Below are 24,657 nucleotides of genomic sequence, written 5' to 3'. Positions count from 1 at the left end.
TTTACGGTTGACGGTTAACTGTTAGGCTGTTTGACGGCTGACCGCTTGAGACCCTATTGTATGCTAAATCCTTCCATTTACCCAAACTTAAAGGAACGACTTTCTTTTTGAGGACAGATATTCTCCAAAAGTTCAACTTCGACACGTTGAACTGCGCATTCAACGTTCATAGACATGCATGCATTTTGCGAAACGAAATAAACGATCACGAAATAATGGATGACCTGAAGAATTTAAGATATCAAGAACTATGTGCGATACCGTGTTAAACGGGGAATGAAACACCAGAAGTACATGAAGAGTTTCGAAATTTAAATATATGTTTTCTCCCAAGCAATGAATGCATAGACCGTGAAGGAATTAATTTAACTTTTTTGTTTACATTCCTTAAAGCTTTTCTTAAGTATTCCTCGCTGCAATGATGATGTCTAAACAAAACGGTCGTGAGTCGAAAGTTCAAAATGCTTCCGTTTCGCAAAAATCTGTATTTTGCGAAACGAGCTCTGTAAATTTTCACTACCAAAAAATTAACCAGTCTTCTACAATTTATGTTTCGTTTCAGGATTTCACTATGATTTGATGACAGATTCATACAACTCTTTTTAACCTCACAACCTTTTATTTATTTTTGTTTTTCCTAGGAACGGTCTGGGGGCGTGGGGTGTACTTTGCCAGAGATGCTTCTTATTCAGTTGGATACGCAGGGGGTGGGGGTGGAGGTGGAGGTGGAGGTGGATCTTACTTAATGTCCCTTGTCCGGTACTTGACTGGTTATTCTCAAGGTTAGTATTGTAGAGGCAACTTTGCTATGACAGTTTCTTCGCCGAAAATTAATCGGTGTTGTGCATGCAATTCACGTTTCGTTTCAGGAATTCATAATTATATTGTTCAAATTTAAAGGCAGATTCAAGAAACAACTCTTTTTAATTGCACAAAATTTGATTGGTTTGTTTATTTATTTTTTGTTCGCGCAGGGGGTGGAGGTGAAGCTCGCTACATGTACCTTGCCCGGGTCCTGGTTGGTCAATATTGTCAAGGCAACTCTGATATGATTGTTCCTCCGCCGAAAAATCCTTCCAGACCGGAGATTTTGTATGAATCAGTGGTTAATAACCCAGGAAATCCAAGCATCTTTGTCGTTTTTTACGATGCTCAATGTTATCCGGAATATCTCATAACCTTTGTTTAGTTGGTTTGCCTCAGTTTTACTTCAGTCAGGTTCAAAGTCAGTTTACTTAAGCTTGTACCAACTAAATCAATGAATTTACATATTGTCAGTACTGATTAAGAAGAGAGAAGCAATTTGACCATTGTTTGGTTTTTAGAATCGTTTTTGACAATATTGTTGGCACAGTAATAATCACTCCCCGAGAGAATCATAGAAATTTTAAATATGCGACTACTATGTTGAGATAAAACTTTTGTAGTTCATGGCCGGTTGTTCGGAAGCAGATCAACTCCGGAATCAATCCTAACGTGTGCTTAAAAGTTATCCGGTTGCAGGATGTCTGCAGTTTTCTTGTGTATATAAATCGTTTCGCCGCTTCATTGGTTAAAATGCATGATAACTCGAACTGGCGAGAATCTATATCGATATAGGTAGCTTTAAAAAATGAATTCAAAGTTGATAACAGGAGCCTACTCTTGAAGTGCTTATGGATTTACACGTGCAAACCGTCTGTCTGGGAGTTTTACGTATAAACACTATACGATCTAACTTGATCTGACTGCGGTGGATGGAACAGGATCCAATTCAATAAAACCTTTTACACCCGAAGCTAACAAACTGCGCTCTTGTAAATTTACACGCATGTAATAAATGCTCTCAACTTACATTGTTAGAAGTCTTAAATTAGAATTACTGCACTCGTATTTGAACTTTTTATTGAGTTCTTTCTTGTGTTCACACGTAAAAGACCCAGCTTATATGTTACAAGTACAAAAGTTTCATTAATTTAGCTCCAAATATAAAACATGCAGGGGTCAATATTTAAAAGAAAAACTTTTACACTTGTAGTTTACAAGCTGGTTTGTTGGTTTTACATGTGCACACAAAACGAAACCAAATGAAGAGTTCAAAGAGGAGTTCAATAATCCTCGTTAAAGACTTCTAACAAAGTTTGCTAGACTCATTTTCTGCATGCGCATGTAACAATTAGGCCCGGTTTTTCGAAAGGAGATTCACGGCAATCCTTGATTAAAAATTAACCGAGGTTTTCATCTCGCTCATTTAGTTTAAGTCAAAACTAAGAACAAAATTCTTTTTAAAGAGCGTTCATTGATTAGTAATTAAACTCGAATAAAAGTTCACGTTTACCCAGGATTAGCGTAATCAAGCTTTGAACAACTGGGGCCAGATTGTTAGCTGATAAGTGTAAATATTTTATTAAATTGGCCCCACCCTATCCGCGCAATTTTTCAGCCTTTCTAATAAAGGCGCATAATATTGAATATTTTCAACTGAATGTATAATGTTCCAGTATGTGTGTGCATAAATTGGCAACCTCACAAGAATCAAAGGATACCGCACATGTTACCTTTGTAATTATTTTTGAAGGCGTAACGCCATAAGTTGCGAAACATTGCATAGCACTACACCATACAACTGTAGATGCAGAAAATTGTCCTCAAGAAAATAAAGACATGCTTCTGAAGTTGTGTGCTCCAAAGTGTTAGGGGGTGGTCTATCTTCTGACGATTAAGTCATAAAAACGCAAAATATTGGCAGTCCAACTTTTTTGAGTTCCTGTTAGGGTTTTAGGATTATGGATTGTCAGGGGGTTTCAAAGAAGGGATACGGATTATTGGCCACTAAATTTTAAGATTATGGATTATTTGTGTTGTATTTTAAAAATTATGGACTATTATTGGTCATTACCACATAGAGTATCAGTTACACAAAAGCCTCCCTCCCCCCTAAAAAAGGGTATTAAACGACACATGTTTTTCTCCAATGAGGTGTCTTGGTCAAAATTCCGAGTCCGCGATGTCTGTGTATTATAGGTCATAACACTCTGGCAAATGGCTTATTTCTTTGGGCCAATATTTTAACTAGTGCAAATAGCCTTCTTCAGGGCCAATCTCGTACCCAGAGTCCTCAGGGTCTTTAGCCAGCGGCTTGTCACCAGGAGAGACTCTGGGGTACTGGAATTTTATTACCACAGGATTTCAGCGGTAAAACAATGGAAACTGTTACGGGGCAGCCAATAAAAAAAAAAATTATTGTTTTCGAATTCCCCATAGTCTCTCCTGGCGCCCACCCGCTGACCAAAATGTCTGAGGACTCTGGGTACGAGATTGGTTTAGGCCGGAGTTACAATGAAAAAAACTAACGACTCCTTAGTAACCACCCCTACGTTTCATTAGGGGTATGGAAATGCAACCTTTCACATACCTGACGTACAGTACTGGAGTCTGTTCAGATGACATAACATAGTAATTAGAGCTAACTATATACAGATTGTTGTAGAATTTTATTTTAGGGATATATCTGTTTAACAAATTGGGATACGGATTCATTCCATAATTTACCCTGGATTATAGATTATTCAGACCCCCCCCCCCCCCCCCCCCCATCCCCTACCTAACATGTAACAGGGCCTCTTTTTTCCTCAGATCAAGCGTGTAGAGCGACGGTAAAATTATGATGATGTGATGATTGTGATGAAACACTGTGACGAGTGTTTGATATAGCTTCTCAAACAAACTGATTTTGAAGGAGAAATTAAGGATGCAAAAACGAGGAGTTTTTCATCAGATATCCAAACACGTCACGGTGCATGATTTCCTTTGTCTTTGGCTTTTGAATTATTAATGAGTTTGAGAAATTCATTTAACAATCTTATTGCTATTAAAATGTGCACAATTACCTAACCGTTTTTCTTTTTCTTTTCTTTTTTTTTTTTACTTTAAATATATACTTTTTTGGTGGCCGGGGGCGATTGAGGGGGTCATTTAATAAAAGTTTCGCGTTGTAGCTGTCGTAATACTTTTGTATGTGTTGTTGCTATCGTAATACTTAATATGTTGTAGCTGTCGTAATAATTTGGATGTGTTGTTGCTATCGTAATACTTAATACGTTGTAGCTGTCGAATTATTTTAAAAAACTATTTTTAAGTTTAATTTCTTGTCGGACTTAAAAGTCCGATAAAAACAACAGGTTTAATTTGTGATTCACATGCAGTTCGAACAGTTCAAATGGTTTGTTTTGGTACCACTCTCTTATATCTCTTTTGGTAAGGAATGTTTGGTTTTATCAACAGAGTTGATAAGGTAATTCCGGCGGCCACCGTAAAAATATTCGAGTGCTGAGGTTTTGAACGTTAACCCTTCATCAGTAGCTTCACAGATGTTTATTACGGAATACATGTAGGCTGATGAGCGACTTTCATCGACTTACTCTAAAAATAATCTTTATTATTAAAGGATATCTACTTCACTCGAAAGAGCTTTACAGAAGGGTCCTTCTACTAAGTTACAAATAATAATACATAAGATATACCAGGAAAACAAATCTATAACAACAACAGTGTAAAAATAGTCTACTCTAAAAATATTTGCTTAATTACAAAAAAAATATTGTTTCGCTTGCCGCGTTCTCGCTTTAATTTCCGATTGCTTAAAAGAGACGCTAATTGCTTTACATAAAATAATACCGGAGATTGTCCTTTTTGAACAACGTAGGATTATATTCACCATGCACGTACTTGTGATTTTTCTTCCCTTTCGTCGTCTACATCTCAGTTCTGCTGTTTCAAAATCTTCCTCGTAATCCTTTATTTCTTGCTCTTGTTGTTGATGTCCCTCCATTGCTCTGTTTACGATATTAGCTTTCTTTTATGTTGTCAAACACTTTTATCATGAGCGAGTAGCTCGGGGGAATGGAAGACCACCCCCTGTGCATTTGACATTAAATAAATTATCTTATCTTATCTTATCTTATCTTATCTTATCTTATCTTATCTTATCTTATCTTATCTTATCTTATCTTATCTTATCTTATCTTATCTTATCTAAACGTTGCCTATTGTTATGGTTGAATTTTTAGAAGACAATAAGGCTTTTGTTTCTCATTTATTTCGAGAGCGCGCGCGGGTGATATGGTATCATTTTGGCGGGAAAACTAGGTAGCACGAGTTTTTGTGAGGACAGCGTAGTGGTGAAAGTAAATATTCAAAAAATTGCACTCACATAAAGCCATAAAAATCAAGCGGCCTTACTGTGCATATACTTTCTTATGCATCATCGACAGGAAACAATGAAACAAAAAAACTTCCCGACTCCCAATTTGGTTTAAAAGGCTTCTTAATACTTTGATTTCAAAGTTAACTAACCTTTCGGCTCACAGTTTATCAAGTTAGGGAAGGTACATTTTCAAGTGGGGGTGGGGAGGGCTGGTGGATTTTTTATTTATTTTCGAAACATTTCGCAGCCTTTCCCTTTTTTCCTTATACCTGTTAAATTCATGACTCTCCCTTCCCTGACAAAACAAAAACCTGTAATCTTCTCTTATCCCTATCCTGTTGGTGGGCAGCATTAAAATATGAAAATTGACATCAATATGGCACCTTTACCGTTTTGCACACAGATGTGGTACATACCGATATAAAACAAGACTTGACCCTCTCTTTACCTTTTAAAATAAGAAGGCTTGACCCTCCCCTAACGGTCCCAAGTTTTTGGGTGGCCCTCCCCTCTGAATCTCCAGCTCTCTTAATGCTTCCCCCACTAATGACAAACGAACCTTCCCTTAATTTGCAATTTTTCTAAATTTCACGACAAGTTTAGCATCATGCTTGGAGACGAAAAGGGACCACTTTCGGGAGGATGTAGCCTTCATGTATAGCACACTAGGATGGAGTGTCCCCTCAACATTTCGCATGTTGACGCAATCAAACGCGAAACCACGTGAACGAAGAGAAAGTTGTAATTTTCTATGGACCGTCCAAAAGTTACCCACCCTCCTGCTTCACGAAAACAGCTGAAATTCTCCTGACTTTCGTATCACACTGATATCAAAACAAAAAGCGTTCTCTTCCATTGAACTTTTGAGGGATTTTTTCGCACTCTCTTACATTACCAGTGAAGCTCGTTCCCAGTCTACCTCTTACCGTTTTCTGCGAACCTAGCCGGAAGTGATAACTTCCACGAATTCTTGTAAACTATGTGTCGTATTAAATTTGCTTTATAGTGAACCTACGGATTTCAGCAAGTTAAACATCTGGTTTACTTTGCGTATTTGTTTCAGAGGGTGTTTTGGAATCCACCGATCGCAAGGAATTCATCTTTGGTAAGTTTCTCGATCAGTTAAAGCTGGTTAAAGGAAGAGTTAGCAATCACGCGGAATAGGGCCGTTTATAAGGTTTGGTCATAAGTATTCTGTCATGTCTGACTCAAGCGTCGATCGGTTGCAAGGATGTTGTTACCGTTTGTAGTCTCTCGATCTTTTGTGTTAGAAATGTGTAGCAGTCTTGTGACGTGTTGTCGTCACAAGACTACTACACGTCTTGTTGACGTGTTGTCATCTGAACGACATGTTCAAAAGCGGCGTACAGTTATACTCAGAAACGGGAACACTTTTTAATAAATTAAACTATATTGAACTGTTTGGAAAATACAAACACCTCGGCGTAGTATATTCTCAACCTCGTGAGCAAGATCATTGATGTTTGTATGGTTGAAAAAAAAAAAAAAAACACTTAACTAACCGAAATCTGTTCACTTGAGAATTATATCTTGCATAATGGTGAAGTGAAATGATCAAGTTCAGTTTCAAATTGATGAGCGAGCGACGTAATTTGTGGAATTGTCGAAAATTCACGGGTGTCTCGAAAACGAAGACCCTAAGACCCTAAGACCCCGAAAACTCGAAAACGGAGACCCCCCCAAAATTTCCGAGTATAAGTACCAAAAAATAAAATAGCAAAAAATACATTATTTCATACCTCAAGTGAAATTTAGTTCCTTCCTGTGGTCCTGCTGCGCAGATGCGTTTCTTGGAATACTGACCGGAAGTGTGTTTCCCGCTCCACTGGACCGGAGGCGCGTTTCCGAACGTCTCAGTTGCGCTGCTGGGTTTTTATTAAATAACCAACTAGCAAAAGAAACGAGTGTCAAATCCCTCCTTCTCGGAACTACAACCATGCAATCGTGAGAGCAAAAGAAATGAAGCCAAGGCTTTCTACTATTTTAACAAAAATAAAATAGGCCTTATCACGGTTTTCGACGCCATTTTGACGAGTAGGCAAACAGGCTTGAAATAACAGTGTTTGTATGGAAATCCGATGTCAAATAATTTTCATAAAACATCGCTTCTAAAATATTTATGAATTGGAAACTTTTGGTACTAGGAAAAGGATTTTAGGAAAAAAAAATGGAGGGATGTAACCTGTACCAGAAAGCGTCCAGTCGTGTTTTGAACTTTCCATACATTTCCCTGTTTTTTTTTCCGCGAACTATGGCTTAATAGCCGTTCATCGCTGGTTTGCTATAGAGATAAAATATGGATGTACTCGGGATTGAAGAACCTCAAAACCATTACAGCAACTTTCATAATAGAAAGCATAGGCTTCATTTCTTTTGCTCTCACGATCGCGTGGTTGTAATTCCCGGAAGGAGGGATTGGGATTTAACACTCGTTTCTTTGTACGTTGGTAATTAAATAAAAACCCAGCAGCGCAATTAACTGAGACGTTCGGAAACGCGCTTTCGGTCCAGTGGAGCGGGAAACACACTTCCGGTCAGTATTCCAAGAAACGCGGTTGCTCAGCTCAAGATGGCGGATAACCATGGTTGGACCACAGGAAGGAATTAAATTTCACTTGAGGTATGAAATAATGTATTTTTATGTCATTTAATTTTTTTGTACTTACACTTGGAAACTTTGGGGTCTTCGTTTTCGAGTTTTCGGGGTCTTAGAGTCTTAGGGTCTTCGTTTTAGAGACACCCAAAATTCACCGGGCGATGTTTTCGCCTATAGACAAGACGTTATTTCAAAAAGAAAGCCATAAAGGCTTCATAAACGGTCCTCTTTATGGCCCACTCTACGACACTTACATTTTTATAATTTTTCTAAAATTATGTTCCTTTAGCCGAAGTGGGATTCTAACCAGAGACCTTCGGTACAGGAGTGCTGGGCCGAACCGCTTGCGCCACAGAAACCTTTAACTTAGCCTGTTTAAGTGTACTATTTAATCATTGCTTTAACAGTCAAGCAACTTAGCGGCGTCAAAAAAATATTCAAACGAGTACGGAACACACTCAAACGTTTCTCCATCGTATTTTCGCCTTTGCACGAAATCCCTGCTAACTTTGACCACAATTTTCATCTACTCGAGTGTTTCAACACGGCTCTCTTGTCGACAAAATAAAAATTGTTCGAAGTCTTAACATAAATTTTACGTTCATGTTAGTCGGATATAACTTGGGCGGCCGAAGTATTATCTAGAATTCGATAGAAAAAAGATATTTTCTCTCTACCAAGGCCAGGACCAGGAGGTCTTGGGTGGGAGACTGACACGACGGCCGCTGTCTCTGATCTATCAGCGGCAAAATTCGAAAGCAAATTCGAAGTAGTCTATTGATTAACGGATACAGTGTCGATTATTGGCCTGGATCCTTCATTTACATATGCTAGGGACTTCATTCCACTGCGTTCAAACCACTTGCCTTAAATTAAAGTTAAGCCTGCGAGAATTAATTCCTATAACATTCGTTCTTTAATTGTTAGAATAATAATAAGAAGAAGAAGAATAATAAGAATAATAATAATAATAATAATAATAATAATAATAATAATGATAATAATAATAATAATAATAATAATAATAATAATAATAATAATAGTCTTTAAACAGGGTGCGTTCTCACAAAAGTGGTTTTCAGAACGGCCCTGTATAAAATAAATAAATAAATAGATAAAAAAATAAAATAAAATAATATTACAGACATAACTATAATTGCAATGATATAAGATAAAGGATAAAATAGCTACATTATTACACATAAAATTATAACTTAAAAAGAATAATAATTGGATACAAACAAATTACTAACAATAAAATGGATTCAGTTCCCTGAATTTCTGGATTGAGATTTTTAAAATCTTTTAATGCCTGGTATGTTAATTTTTGTTTTCCCCAGTTTGTTTTGGGAGCTGGAAGATGCAGTTTGTTACACTGGCGTGTATTATAATTATGAAAGGCAGTGTTATGCTTGAAATTAAAATCAAAGTCAATGATTCATCGTGGAAGGATTTGCCTAAGGAAATAGCAGAGGCAAAGACATTAGAATCCTTTAAAAGGGAACTTAAGAAACATTAACCTAGGCATAGGTTATGATGTTTTATTTATTGAGAGTATAATATTATGTGCAGTTTGATAAATGATGAATGTTAATAGCTTTTTTTTAGATTTAGGTTTTCTTTTCTCCTTTCTTTTTATATTGACGAGGTATCCTCGATATGGTTAACCTCTGGTATCTATTTTTCATATAGTTAATATTTATTATTGACTGTATGAGTAAAGTATTATTATTATTGTTGTCAAATTTAGAGAGTTCGTCGTTTACAAAAACTGAAGTAATACAGCAATTTCAGTAATCAAGGACAGTGATGAATAGGGTAAGTGAATCTAATTAGACTTTCCTATTAATGTTGTTGCTTTTGTGGGTGCGTGGAAACCTGACCCCCGGCGAAACTGGGTGCGACTCACAACTGAAAACTATCAGGAGATAAAGAACAAACTTGATAAAACTATCATGAAAAGCACATCAAGGTTTATAAGTGGATTGACTGGTTGGGTTTTTTTACAGGTTCACCGAGTTGGGTTCAATTTCCTTAGTCTGTTAAATTTGCTTTCTATCATTTGTAATTAACGATTGAAAGGCACCGTTTGCATCCGTTCGACCCGTTTACCTTCAGACTTTATGAAAACTCGTGTGTACAGGAAATGGTTTGACACTTAACCCGGAAGAAGCTAAACAGGAAACGAAACTAAAAGTACTTGGGCTGGTTTTTTCCCTGATGGAAATTTGACCGCCTGCCAAAAAAGAAACAGAAACTTGTAACTCGAAACGCAGGATAGTTTGTGTATTAAACGATTTATAGTAGGAAGCCGGTTTAAAACGTATTTAAGAACGCAACTGACTCGCAAAAAAAAAATGATTACCCCATTACTAATTCCAAATTAACAAATATTTGTAACTTTACATTTTGACTTTGGGATCATGCAGGATCTCTCCAAATATGAGATGTACCTAGGTATTGTTTCTTAACAATTGAACGCTATTTTTGGCATAACAACAAACCATTGTTTAGAGAATATACTTAGGATACATCTTAAACAAATACCACAGGTCTTGAACACCGTACAGCTTTTGCTCAGAATCCTCAATGAAGCTCCAGAAGACGACAACGAGGAGGGCAACTCAAGTGACCTGGAAACGACTGCAGACGCCCCAAATACGGCTCCAGGGAGTCAGCGGTCTGAGCCTGAAGAAAAACAACTGCACATGGCTGTAGACCCGGATGTAATGGAGTTTGTTACAACTACATCACGTCATGATCAACTAAAACAGGCATTGGCTGCGAAGAAGAGTGAAATAACCTGGCAGCCAAACAATAAAACGGCTGTTTTCGTGTATTATGGAGGAGACGAAAGCGATTCTTGGCAGTCGGAGTGCATTGAAGAAGTCCAAAGCTACCTTGGTAAATTTACGACCTGTGATATTGAGGTCAACAAAGATTTCTGGGAAGCTGTGAAGACTCAGTTACCCAACATTGGCACATGCTTTGGAATTGATCCACCGCTGGTCAAACCCATCGATGAATCTCTTGTTGTAAGAATGGTTTCCTCGAGCTCAGATGCTAAAAAATATGAAGATCAGTTAAAAGCAAAATTAGAGGAAATATATCGTGAAGAGACCAGAAAAACTTATGGGAAGTTGACGAAAAACATTGCCAAAGAACGCTTGATTTTGTTAAAGAAGATAAAGTTTGCAGAGAAACTTCAACAGGATAACAAAGAACTGGAGATAAAGTTGAATACTGAAGCCGAGGAAATCTATTTTGAAGGACCGCAGCCACAGTTCACTGAAGCGACGATGAAGCTCCACAAACTAGAAATGGAGATGGTGGAAAAGAAATTAAATGTATCAAAGAACATCTTAGAGGTGCTAGGAACAGACGAGGGCCTACAGAGAGTGAAATGTGAGTTGGAAAATAACAACGTTGAAGCTGTTCTCGTGATTGATAACGAGGCCCGTATTGTGGGAACGTCAGCTGCGCAAGTGGACAAGGCCGCGAGTCTTGTGAACAAGTTAACGTTAGAAGAGGAAGTTCGCGTGGATGACAGCAGCCAGCATCTACTGAAAACGCGGGAATGGCGTCAACTGTGCGATGCGCTTAACACCGGAGGGCTTGTTCATGTGTATCAGAATACTTGGCGCGATACCTTTGTTGCTGGTTTTTGCGAAGATGTGATGGAAGCGATGAAGGAGCTGATTACTTTTTTAGAAAAAAACTGTATTCGAACGGAGCGATTTACTTGTCCTTCTAAACTTGTCAGAAGATATCTCAGTGAGCTTCGTCAGGAAGACTTGTGCTCGATTGAAACCCAACTCGTAGTTTTTGAAGTCAAGATTCAGAATGGAAAAGGTGACGATAGTTTTGTCATTTCTGGCAACAAAGAAGGACTTGATCGTGCAAGAAGAAAACTTGACGCTCTCGTAGCTGGTATCAATTCAACGACGTTTGACATAAAACAGCCGGGTCTGCAGAAATTCTTTTCCAGCGGAAAAGGCGATCGTCTGGTAAAATCGGTAGAAAAGGACCACGCATGCGCAGTACAAGTCCAGACGAGTTTTGACAAGAAGCGACATGACATGCCCACTCGTGATACAGAAGCAGCTGTGGAAGATGATACTACAAGCGGTGATGACGACGACGATCATGAACATTGTGAGCGCAGTAGCGATGATGACGATGATGATGATGAGGAGGAGGAGGAGGAGGAGGAGGAGAAGGAGGAGGAAGCAGTTCCACCTAAAATTGATCCATCTGTCTTTGTAACAACAAATGGGCAGAAAATTTCATGGCGAGCTGGATACATCGAGGCTGAGAAGGTTAGTTAAAGTAAGTTAATAATGTAATAATATCCTAATTTGCTTACTTGGCGTGGATATTGAAGGGGTTTCACCTGGGTCTGATTACCAAAGCAATTACGTAATTGGTTTGGCTTCTGAGGTGATGAACACTGAAACTCGTTACAAGGTCTCGTACAGTACACATCAATCAATCAGGGCAGACATTCCCCTTTCATTCCCAGATCAGGAGCAAACCTTAGACCAATGTCGACTTTGGTTGCGCGCGCATTTTCACCGCTTTGCACTTGTTACACAGTTCTTTACCCTTGAGAGCGGCTGCAGGTTTACCTACATTTGGCACTGGCGACATAAGTTTCCAGTGTGTTTTTGCGAACGATTTGTCGCTTTCATTAAAAATAGGTTTGAAATTAAAACAGCAGAATACTATGTTCCTGTTTAAAATTCAAGGGCAGTACTTTACAAGACTTATGTCTTTTAGAAATTAAACTTCCATTATCTGTTATCATTTACGAATAACTTAGATTTGTTGATGCCGGTTACAACTGGCCGGATGTGATTGCTAAGGTTTTGGCTTAACACAGTCATTGGAAAACTGTTCAATTAAATTTAAATGGAGCAGGCCTATGAGAATTATGGGGCTTGGCATGGCACTCTCTTGATGATGGTTACGTTATACTCGTTTGAAATCGACTGATATTTCCTCAGTCGTCTCTGTTGTTAGGAGCGTGAGAAGGGTGGATGAGGGATGATGGGAAGGAGTAAAGAGGAGGAACTCTTGCTTCCCTCCCTTCAACCCCTATATAAAATCTTACAAACGATATTGAAACAAATTAGTACTCAATAAAGAAAAGCTCTACCTCAAATATGTGGCTGACTGTAATCAGAGAGCTCACAGATATTTGAAATGTGCTACATCTAAGCCTACAAGCCAGGCGCGAGAAAATGAAGATGAAAATCAATGTATTTTGTAATCAAGTCTATCTTATTGCAGGCTCACATACTGGTCAGCTCACAAGGAGCATGCTCTCAGGCGATCATCAATGCGGGTGGACAGGCAATGCAACAGAACTTAGTAAATCCAAACACTGGTGACGTGACAGTCACTGCCGGGTTCGCGTTGGGTTGCAGTCACGTGATTCATACTAACTGCAGCAAATGGCATGGAGGCAAGGGTGAAACAGTGAGTGTTTAACTTAATTACGTATTTTGTCTGTGTTTTGCGAAACAAAGCAAGTAACTAATAGTAATTTAAATAATCTGCGTTACCATTATCTCTATTCAGTCACTGACTGCCGGGATTGTCAAAAGTACCTGCTGCTGGCGAAAGAACGAGAAATCGGAAACTCCTTAAAGTTGTTGATCCTGTTGTGGTTGTTGTCTTTTGAATATGTCCACAAGGCGCACTCATTACGTAAGAAAATGATGAAAGTGAGAAAGCAAAATAAACTTCGCTTGCTAAGGGAGAGCTGGTTTGCTTAGCCGAGCCTATCGAAGGACCCGTAAAACTCATCCTTTCGACCCTCAAGAAAGGGGCTGTTAGTAGTTTAGAGACGCAGAGGAAACGAGTGAGGTTACTAAGTACAAGACATAATTTTTTCGCTTTTCTCGTAAAAGAAAAAACGATCAGATCCATCATATTAATGTTGTAGAATTCTCGTGACCCAGTACAACCCTTAAAATGTTTTGTTTTACGGCTTCATTTTTTCTTCAAGGTTTTACGGAACATCGTTCAGAAGTGCCTTCAGACGGGTGAGCAGCTTGGAGGGACGTCCATTGCATTTCCTGTCATAGGAACCGGAAACTTGAACTTCCCACCAAATGATGCATCGAGAATAATGCTAGAAGAAACCATCGACTTTTGTCAGGCTAATCCTTTGCCCACCTTGAGAGAGATCCGATTTGTGGTGTATCAGCGCGATAAGGCCCTAGTCAGTGTCTTTGGACAAGAGATGGCTAATTTGCAATCCAAACACAATTTCCGTCCTTCCGACACCATAAGTAGTCCATTTTGGAGTCTTCCATCCAAACCTACACGAAGCAGACCATCAAGGTCAGCAGCAGGCCGTGTGCCTATTGAGGTTTTGCAAGGAAACTTGTGCCATGAACAAACTGACGCCATTGTGAATATCACCAGCAAAAATTTGAACATGGACAACGCGGGGGCGTTGAGCAAAGCAGTCAAACAGGCCAGCGGTGTACAGGATGAGTTGTATGGTTTGGGAGCGCAAGCAGGTGGGTCAGCGGTGATGACGAGTGGTGGGAATCTTGCAGCACGTCACATTATTCACTTAATTCCAGAGTCGTCGAACAAGCAACACCTTCAGCAGTGCGTGGAAAAGTGTCTTCGCCTTGCAGAATCAAGAAGCATTCAGTCCATTTCTTTGCCAGCAATAGGAACTGGAGCTTATGGAATGTCTGCGACAGATTCAGCGAGTATGATATTTCAAGCTCTCAGCAGATTTAGCGCAAATTTTAACACCATTCGCAAAGTTAGGATTGTTATCTTCCAAGCTAAAATGTTACAGGTATTCCAGCAGGAGCATCAGAGACACCTGTCGTTGCCTAATCAAGGTACAGCCCGACCTTCTGTCACCATGGATACAGGTCTTTGTATTGAAGTCATAAATGGCGATTTGACTCAAGAGACCAACGACGCCATTATGAACATCATCAGCAGCAATATGAACATGAACAATGCTGGAGATTTAAGCAAAGCCATCTTAAGAGCCGGTGGTCAACAGATCCAACAAGAACTCAGTCAACTGGGGAGACAAACTGCAGGAACTGCTGTGATGACAAGTGGTGGAAACTTACCAGTGACTCGCATTATCCACATTATTCCAGGTGTGTTTGTTTGTTTTATCTTATTTGTTTTTCTTTTTCATCTTATGGAATAAGTAATGTAGGTACTATACTAAAACGTTTTCTTAAAATTGGTGGGTATCCTCTAATTTAATGTCTCAGCTGGGATGAAGAGGACAGAAGCTGAAGTTTTTTGCTTTAAGGGAGTTGCTGCCGGTTTCCAGCACTCAATATTCGAACATCTAAGGTGGCTCTTAGCGTTTCCCACGAATGTTTTTTTATTTTTTATTTTTTTAGTGAGAGTAACACGTGAACACGCATGAAAATTGCCTCCCGGGAGGAGACGCTACTCAGTTTTCGCGCCCGTGTTTTGCTTTCTTTACTATTCTTGAGAAAAAAAGACGGACTGCCCTTAGTCTTAACCGCAGTCAAACAAAAAAAAAAAAAAAGATCCCGAAAAATTCCTTAAAACTGATAAAGATTTCACTTGGAGAGCTCAAAGCTGGTAATCTTTTTGTGGGTCTGTGATTTGCGATATATGAACAAGAGTTCAGCAACCATTAGCTGAAGTTGTTTCCCGGATGTCACGCATGCAAAAAAAACATGTACAAAAGACGCACGGTGCCGACCATTCTCCACACATTTCACTTACAAAAACTTATTTGACCGCAGTAAACTTGTAGTCTAGTTTATTATCACATGTTTATTAATAATCAGTTCCCTCCGGCTCCCCGGTCCATTGGCGGGAATTACGTCAAATCAATCATAAATCTCCATTCATGTTAAAAATTGTAGTTTCGAAGTTTATTCAAGATATTTCATAATTACAGGTTCCTCGAACATGCAGGATCTTCAAACAAGTTTGGAAGCTGGTCTTCGCCTGGCAGATACACACAACCTTCGATCCGTTTCAATTCCCAGCGTAGGCACCGGTGGCTTTGGTCTGGCCGCGGCGGACTCGGCCCAAATCACGTTTCAGGCTCTGAACAACTTCCGTGGAAATTGCAAAAGCGTTCGTAAAGTGCGTGTTGTCGTATTTCAGGCTCCAATGATGCAGGCGTTTTTGCGTGCGGAACAAAGTCAAGCAGGACTACAAGTTGTAGATGATCCGGGTAGTGATTCATCTTCTCCATCTCCCTGTTCCGAGGAGACTCTTGAGGCGCAACCAACAAAACGCAGAAGTATGTTGAGTGCAAGGAACGACCCCTCGGTGAATTTTTTTGTGACAGCCAAGGACAAGATGAGTGTCGCAAAAGCAGTTGACTCCTTAAGAAACGGATTTTCCGAAGCATGTACAACTCAAAAGGTGGAAAAAACCACTGTCAGTCAACTTTCCAACAAACAGATTGACACACTAAAAAAGAAAGCCATTGACCGTGACGTCAGACTTGAAATCGAGGCCGCTGTGAATCGCATTGTGGTGCGCAGTGACCCGACTGAAGTGACAGGCATGGTCGGGGAGATCTGGCACGAGTTAAACGAGAGGGATAACAAGATACAGGAGGAGCAGCAAGCGCTGCTGGTTTCAAAGAACGTAGAATGGAGTTATGAAATACAGGGAACCAAAATGATGTTTGGTCCGAAAACCAACGCAAAGATCGAGATGGCGTACATCAAGGAACAAAGCACGGTTCAAATATCTTTGCGATCAAATGAATTTGTCGTCGATTTAAAAGCTAAAACTGGCCGCGGACGGCGGAGCAGGGAAACAATAACACTTTACCGGAAGGTGAAGGGAGCTGAAGAAGGTTAGTAAGCAGCTCATATAGTCTGGCTAGTACTAGTCGCAGTCAACGGTTCTCCTCATGTTGTTCTGACCTTGCATACTTTTTCTATTCAACACAAAACTCACTCACCCACTCCCGCCCCGCCCCCCCTTCCCCATGATAATCATTATTGCAATCAAATTCCACTTGATTGCTTCTGCTTCCCCCCCCCCCCCCCTTCCCGGGGCCCACTCATCTAAACAAAAGATGCACAGCTGTAAGAGTGAAGTTGATAATTCTATTTAATCTGTTGCATATTCAATCTGTTGAACAACAAAGCTCAACATGGCTTGAACATCTTTGCTTGTCACAATGGTTCCCCATTTTTTTTTACACACACACATGTTATTGTGCAAACGAAATGCTGTAAAAAAGAAACAAACAAATCTAGATTATTTTTGTTTTTGAGAAACTTTTGTTCGAGTCGGTGCTTCTATACAGTCTCTCCGCGCGCGGAGCCCCATCTAAGAAAATTTGGGAAACTCATGAATGCGAAAAATTTTGGTTTGGTTATGATGTCACTTCCGTCCGTACACAATCCCATAATTCTAATGCGTTAATGTTTGTTTGGCGGGAAGTTGCATGGCGAGATGCGTTTACAACAGAAATGCTAAAGAACACAAAATACAAAGTCAATTTATATGTTTTGTTGGATATTTTGACGGCCGGAAAAGTAGAAAAAAGCCTCCATTTGGCTATATCACCTGTTCGTTATCAGTTATGGTAATTTTCAGGACTCTAAAATAGCTTTACATAGAGACTTTAGTCGCTTTCGATACCACCAATATTCGGGAAGAGGTGATTTTTGAAAAATTTGTCTCATGGCCCTGTTTTTTCATTCGCGCCGAAAAATTTGTCTCATGGCCCTGTTTTTTATCATTCGCGCCGCACGGCTCTCGTGTGTTTGTAAACACAAACAAGTTTGTATTCTCCTTTTTTAACGTTTTTTTAAAGACCAGAATTATTACTAATTAGGAGCAGAATTGACACAGTTTTGAATTTCCAAACATTTTTCTCCGGGCCGCTCAGTCGCTCTTACACCAAAGATATTATCATGACGTGTAATTCGATGGCCATTTACAAATTATTTGTAAACGAAAATGCTTTCTTCCAGGCAACAATCGACAATTTTTCTTTATGTTACGTGTTTCAAGCTTTGCAAAGATACTTTAAACATTTCGATACCAATATTTGCAGATAAGTTATTTTTGGAACATTTCGTCAGTTTAGGGCCGTGCACATGCAATGCATTTGCGCCGCTCTGCTTCCATGCGTTTGGACTGTATAAACACGCAGAAGTTTTAAACGCTCTAATATTTCGGGCCACAACCAAGCTATCAAGTGTTAAAATTTTTGTAAGGGCCAGAATTAGTTTAGTATGAGCAATATTGACTGAGTTATGATTTTTCAACATTTTTATCTGAGCGCCAAATATTTCTGGGAGCCCTGTTAGCAACGACGACGGCAGCAACACAATAATGATAGGGTTAGGGTTAGTAGTTTAATAGTAATAATCTAGGGTGCGTTCCTACAGAGTGGTTTTCAGAACGGCCCTGTATAAAATAAATAAATAAATAAATAAATAGAGAAGAATAAAATAAATTAAATTTACAGACAGCGGCAGCATGGTACAACGAACCGCTGCCATTTACAATACATAGGTGTAACTAAGCGACGTCTCAAAGATAGATTCAACGAACATTGACGCCCAGTTGACAAAACTAACATTACATCCAAACTAACCACTGTTTCTGAACATTTTCTTTCTCAACCTAACCACTGTCACACTGACATGCAACTAATGCCACTTGAAGTTATCCACTCCTCACGTGATTCAATCAGAAAAGCCAGAGAGTCTTTTCTTATAGATTTAGCGGGGACCTTGGAACCCCACGGTTTGAATAGACGTGATGAATTGTAATTTTTTTAAATTTTATTTTTAATTACTTATTTTCTTATCTTTTGGTACCACCCTGTAAACGTCATTTCCGCCGCTTCTATGTATTGCACTGAACATCCTCCAAAATATAATCTTGTAATTTCATTTATATAATTTAGTAACATCTAAACCTGACGAAGGCTGGTTTGACCAGCCGAAATATTGTTTTAAAATATATTACGTTGTATCAGCTTTGCAGCAGTCTTTGGACTTCTCATCGTCTAACGTGAAATGACCTAATTTAAGGTTTTGAGGAGAACATGAGCAAACGACAGTGAATTTTTCTTTCTCTCTTAACTTGCACGCAACTCCTACCAATTTAGACAACTTGCTAGCCGTTTACTAGTCAAATGCGTTTCCGCGCAACAATCAATAAGTTTTCCTTATTTTACCAGTTTTAAGCTTTACAAATATACTTCAATCGTTTCGATAGAACAAATATTCGTGGAGAAACTAATTTTTGAACATTTTGTTTCGGGGCAGTTTCGTTCGCACCGCACGACTCTCATTCAGTTGTAAACGCACTTAAAGATCTTGACCAAGCAACCAAGAGTAATTTCCCAGTGTTTATTTAGATTTCACTTGGAGAAATATTGACTGAGTTGGAAATTTAACACACGTAATAAAGAAAGAATATAAGCTCAATTCAGGAGTAAACTAACAACGATTAAAACTTAATGTCAGGCATCAATTAATTGTTCATCTGTGCTGTGAAGCTTCCTACCACTTGAAAACCCACAAAAATAGATCGATAAAAATAGCAAACGGTGGATCTAAAGAAGGAAGTTACGGAGAAATTTCTTCCACTGATTCGAATTTGACGTGCTCCTTCCTTGCATCAAAAAGACACTGTTATGCTCGGTTATCATTCGTTTTAAGAGGATGTAGCTAGGTGAAAGCACTTGGTCGCCAGTTTCTCAGCTAAACAAATGTCAATCCGATCCAAGTTTTTGGCTTTGACGCAAATAATCTTTTGCTGTTTCTTGTAAGATACACGTGAAGAAATTTCCTCTCTAGCTGCAACACTAGTTTGATTTCCATGTATTTGTGGTACAAACAACCAGGCTTAAACAGTCGAACTCCAAAGAACTTGAAAGAACTCGTTGTTTTTGGACACAAAATGAAGAAACCAACAAAATGTAGAACTGGTGTGCTCAGCCAACGAGCAGCGAGTATTTTCGCCGACGGCGATCAATCAGGAGTAAGTAATTTTGCCCTCAGGGAAAGAAAGTTTAAAAAAAATTGTCCTCTGTTACAACAAATCAGCATTGAAAACAAGTTTTGCCCTCTGCATTACATTGTTATTGTTATTGCTAATGAGCAGTTTACTGCATATGCACTAAAAATATACCATAACTGCAGAAAGGATGAGGAACTGGTAAGGTTATTACGTTCATACGCTAAGAAGATTTCTATACTGAAATGCTATGAAAAAAATTAGAGCTCCACTTTTAGACTTGGCTAAGTTAGACAATGTAAAACCGAGGGTCACCACGTGGTTTTATTTAAGCAGGAAATATTTTGTGTGCACAACACGGGAAAACATGGAAACTAATAGGATGACCTTACTGCCAATACATGATTTTTTTTTTAGGAATTTCGCTTCCAAAACACTGGGCGCCAATGCCAAGCCCGGACACGACAGTGCACACGGTGACACTCGCCCCAGGTTCCACTGAGTACTGCAATGTCATCCAGAAAGTTCAAGCGACCGCTAGCGGAGTCAATATTCAGAAAATTGAGCGAGTTCAGAATCCTCATCTTTATCAATCCTACATGGTGAGAAAGCAGAAAATGGATAAAGATAATGGAGGGAACAATGAGCGACAGCTGTTCCATGGAACCGACGCGAAAAACATATCAGCGATAAACACGCAGGGTTTTAACAGAAGCTTTTGTGGGGTAAATGGTAAGTCCTCATATATTGCAGCTGTCAGGAGGGAGAGGAAGGGGGATGTGTGGGCTAGGATAAAACACGAGGGTCGGAGTGTACACAAACATTCACCTCATCTGGAATACGTCTAGGAAGTGAACTCGTAATTTTGATTCGGTTAGTGCTGAGTCTCCACTTCCGATCGCCACCTACGATGGTCTCACTGGGGGGAAAGCGTTAACCGCCGACGCTTAAATTTTACCGATTTTGACGTTTGACGGTTAACAAGGGGGAATTTCTTCTGTGAGTGAAAGTTTTATATTAACTATTATTTTATATTAACTATTGTCCTCTGGAGTTTGTTTTCTGGTCAGAAACACGTTCTCAATGTAGTAAATCATTACTATTTAAAACCAGAAGTACTTCCAGACGTTTGTTAGTTGTGATTCAAATTCTTGATTCAAAAACTTGACCAAAATTCAGCCTTCTTATCTAATACCAATTTCGATTCCTGCGCCTAAAACTTGCGTGGATATCAAAAAGAGTTCTTACTTTAGCCGCTTGTATTTTAATACAAAAATCTGTGGAGGCATTTTAAAGATATCTCGATTTATGCAAAGTAGGAACTTCTTCATTCATCTGCGCTTTATTTTCACTGTTCTTAAACATAAATATCTTAAAATCGGAGACACCGATGAAGCTCAATATACATTTAGAATGTTTTGATATGAGGAAAGACCTTTTAACGGAAAAGACAAGTTTTCAAGTTTTATTTTGCAAGAGATATCAGCGAAAAATAAGGGGAATAAACAAAATCACCCCGTAAAAATTGATTCATTATTCACTTGAAAACGCTCTTACAGATTTTTTTCTAATTTCGCCTACAAGTTGTCTAGATTAAGTAGTTTAAATCCATAAAGTTTCGTCATAAAGTGTCTTACTAGATTTCGAGATAATCGACAATGTTTAAAATGAGAGGCTATGCGCTTCCGTTGCTATGGTAATAGCTGTTGCTTGGAAACCGATAAGAAAATTAACTTTGATCATATGTTGAAAAGAAGATGTAGTATGAAGAAGATCGAAGTTTATCTTGTATGCGAGATTGTAATTTCAAAACTTCCACCCTTAGTCCTGAAAAACTGCCGCGAGCCTCCTTAAATGTTCCTCGCCGCAATGATGACGTCTGAGCAAAACGATCGTGAGTCGAACGTTCAAAATGCTCCCGTTTCACAAATAACAAAATCTGTATTTTGCGAAACGAGCTCTGTAAATTTTCACCACCGAATAAATTAACCAGTCCTCTGCAATTTATGCTTCGTTTCAGGAATTCATAATTTGTTTAAATTTTAAGGACAGATTCAGACAACTTTTTTTAACTGTACACCATTTGATTGATTAGTTGATTGATTGATTGATTGATTGATTGATTGATTGATTGATTGATTGATTGATTGATTGATTGATTGATTGATTGATTAATTGATTGATTGATTTTTGTTTTTCCTAGGTACGGCCTGGGGGCGCGGGGTGTACTTTGCCCGAGATGCTTCTTATTCAGAAAGATACGCAGGGGGTGGAGGTGGATCTTACTATATGACTCTTACCCGGGCCATGACTGGTCAGTATTGTAAAGGCAACTTTGCTATGATAGTCTCTTCGCCGAAAATTAATCGGTGTTGTGCATGCATTCATGTTTCGTTTCAGGAGTTCATAATTTGTTCAAATTTAAAGGCAGATTCCAACAATCTTTTTAATTGCACAAAATTTGATTGTTTTGTTTCTTTATTTTTTTTCGTCACGCAGGGGGTGGAGGTGGAGCTCGCTACATGTACCTTGCCCGGGTCCTGGTTGGTCGATATTGTCAAGGCAATTCTGCTATGATAGTTCCTCCGCCGAAAAATCCTTCCAGACCAGAGATTTTGTATGAATCAGTGGTTAATGACCCAGGAGACCCAAGCATCTTTGTCGTTTTTTACGATGCTCAATGTTATCCCGAATATCTCATAACTTTTTAATAGCTGGTTTGCCTCATTTCAGTCGGGCCTAAAGTCAGTTTAATGAATTTACATATTGTACTGATTAAGTAGTAAGAAACAATTTGATTATATATATGTTCAAGGTTTTTAGAATAATTTTTGACAATATTATTGGCAAAATAATAGTCAGAAAATCATAGAAACTTTAAATGTGCGAACGGTCATGTCGAAATACAACTTTTACTGCATGGCCGGTTATTCGGAAGCAGTTCAACTCGGGGAGTAATCCTTACGGTTGCAGTATGTCTGGTTTTCTTGTTTAAGGGCGTTTCCACCGCTTTCACTGACAAGAATCTACATTTACATTACTTGCAAAAACTTTCGGATTTAAAATTTCGGACGTTTAATTTTCGGACACTTTTTCACTCATTTCGGACAATTTTCGGACAAAAATTTCGTACACTGCGCTGAAACATGCCTAAGGTAAATTTACGACTAAAAAACATGACTAGTAGACTGAAATAAAATCTGCGAAAATGATAGTTTTACTGTACTTTCAAGGTTTTACAGCCGGATACACCAACATGAAAATAACACAAACTCAATCAAGCTTATGCTTCAAGCAGTGTCTCAAATATTTTCCTTTCCAGTGATAAAAAGAACGACTGAGCAAAGCCGCCTAATCCGAATTCTAGCCATATCATGTATATTGGCTTTGAATATGTGATGCCGTCGCCCAGAAAGTACTTTTAAAGTTTTATACTATACTGTAAAAATTTCGGACACTTAAAATTTCGGACGCTTAAAAATTTCGGACGGTTTTATTTTTGGACACTATTTTTGTCCGAAATTAAAATCGTCCGAAATTTTTTGCAAGTAATGTACATGGGTAATTGTGTAAAATCAATTCAAAGTTGATACTTTAATGTTGGATTATACATTACTCATCCTTTCAAATGACTGGAGCCTGATCTTGAAATGCTTGTTTTTAAACAAACTCCCAGGGTGGCGCCCATATATAAGTGACGGGAGTGATCGTTGTACCTTTTAGGGGTTCCATTTCGTGGTTTGGTACCCCTTAGGGAGGTAAAATCTAAAGTGAATTCTGTCAGAGGTATGGTGGTACCTTTTAGGGTATTGAACCGAAAAATATGAGAGGAAGTAAATGTCAGTCAACTGATGTAGTACCTTGAAAGTGCCTATGAAGCGAAAATTGTTTTTAGGTAGTTATAAAATTTACCCTTTCAAACACGCGATTTCAAAGTTTGATATTGCTGGGGTAAAATTGCCGATTTTGTGAGCGCTCAAAGTTGGGCTCTTTTCCCCTCAAAAATGATATTCGAATCGCGCGGCCAAAATGCCACATGACAATAGCCGCTGACGTCATATTGGTGCCAAGAATTGCAATTCATCATGGCGGAAGAGAAGAAAGAATATCTCTTCATTGTTTTTGCTTGATGTGTCAGAGAAGCTGCTCACTTCAGAATCGCTAGACATGGTTTTCCCTTTCTACAATCCTCTTTGGCGGCAAGAACAGAATGAGAGTAAACAAACTATTGGCATCAACGTGACGTCACAACTAGGAATTCAGCATAAAACTCGACCCAGTCCTCTGACCATTTTTGAGAGCAAAATAGCCCAGCTTTGAGCTTTCGTAAAATCCGCAATTCGTACCCCAGCACTCTAAGACTTCGGAATCATATATTTCAAAGTGAAAATTTTATAACTACACAAAAACGATTTTCGCTTCTTAGGCACTTTAAGGGGTAAAAAATTGTTCGGAGCACGCGTACAAAACAGAATTCTGGTACCTTTCAGGCGTTCTTTTCAAAATTTCCGACGATCACCCCGTCACTTAGATATGAACATTTGCATTGTAAAATAATGCCGCAAAATTCATCTTTATGTGAAATTAAGCAGGGGCAGCCAAGGCTTCATTTCGACGGAAAAAATGTCAGCTCAAACTAAACTTTTGTAGTACTGTCGTTACAAAATACGATAAAAGGGTCAGGTAGCATTTTCATGAAACCAACAGCAGCTCAGTAATTTAGGGGAATAACATTCCAGTACCTAAACTTTTCTGCAACTTAAATTTGTAACTAAAGCATCCGTACCTAACAGATCAAACTGTATTATTTTAAACAAATATAGGCAAAAAACGATCTGGGAACACATGAAGGAAACAACATTTAAAGTAC

General features: G+C 38.8%; 1 protein-coding gene and 1 long non-coding RNA gene across 3 annotated transcripts; both read left to right on the top strand.

Moving 5' to 3' along the window:
• The first annotated feature begins 731 nt into the window (after nucleotides 1-731).
• Nucleotides 732-2,654, top strand: LOC146449985 (uncharacterized). Its single transcript, XR_014860446.1, has 2 exons — nucleotides 732-782; nucleotides 975-2,654. It is a non-coding gene; the product is annotated as an uncharacterized LOC146449985 (long non-coding RNA).
• A 3,518-nt stretch (nucleotides 2,655-6,172) lies between these two features.
• LOC146449984 (protein mono-ADP-ribosyltransferase PARP14-like) lies at nucleotides 6,173-22,919 on the top strand. 2 transcript variants are annotated; one of them, XM_085100919.1, is made up of 9 exons: nucleotides 6,173-6,290; nucleotides 9,553-9,620; nucleotides 10,355-12,121; nucleotides 13,095-13,283; nucleotides 13,816-14,947; nucleotides 15,736-16,653; nucleotides 20,205-20,519; nucleotides 21,991-22,062; nucleotides 22,296-22,919. In XM_085100919.1, the coding sequence occupies exons 2-9, from the start codon at nucleotides 9,612-9,614 to the stop codon at nucleotides 22,496-22,498; spliced, it is 4,605 nt and encodes a 1,534-aa protein (XP_084957045.1). In that variant the 5' UTR covers nucleotides 6,173-6,290; nucleotides 9,553-9,611; the 3' UTR covers nucleotides 22,499-22,919. The 2 variants fall into 2 exon arrangements, with proteins under 2 accessions (XP_084957045.1, XP_084957044.1); XM_085100918.1 differs by having other exon boundaries at nucleotides 21,991-22,101; nucleotides 22,287-22,918.
• The last annotated feature ends 1,738 nt before the right edge of the window (nucleotides 22,920-24,657 follow it).

This window comes from Pavona decussata, unplaced genomic scaffold (assembly GCF_977016875.1).
Source record: "Pavona decussata unplaced genomic scaffold, jaPavDecu1.1 SCAFFOLD_527, whole genome shotgun sequence".
NCBI classification, from domain to species: Eukaryota; Metazoa; Cnidaria; class Anthozoa; order Scleractinia; family Agariciidae; genus Pavona; species Pavona decussata.
Note: the sequence above shows the minus strand (reverse complement) of the source record. Positions and strands in the feature narration are given on the sequence as shown.

Excerpts from the sequence above, each read along its gene's own strand:
- LOC146449984 (XM_085100918.1), top strand. Across the intron at positions 13,284-13,815 it reads ATGGAGGCAAGGGTGAAACA|GTTTTACGGAACATCGTTCA; the intron begins GTGAGTGTTTAA and ends TTTTTCTTCAAG. Across the intron at positions 20,520-21,990 it reads AAGCTTTTGTGGGGTAAATG|GTACGGCCTGGGGGCGCGGG; the intron begins GTAAGTCCTCAT and ends TGTTTTTCCTAG.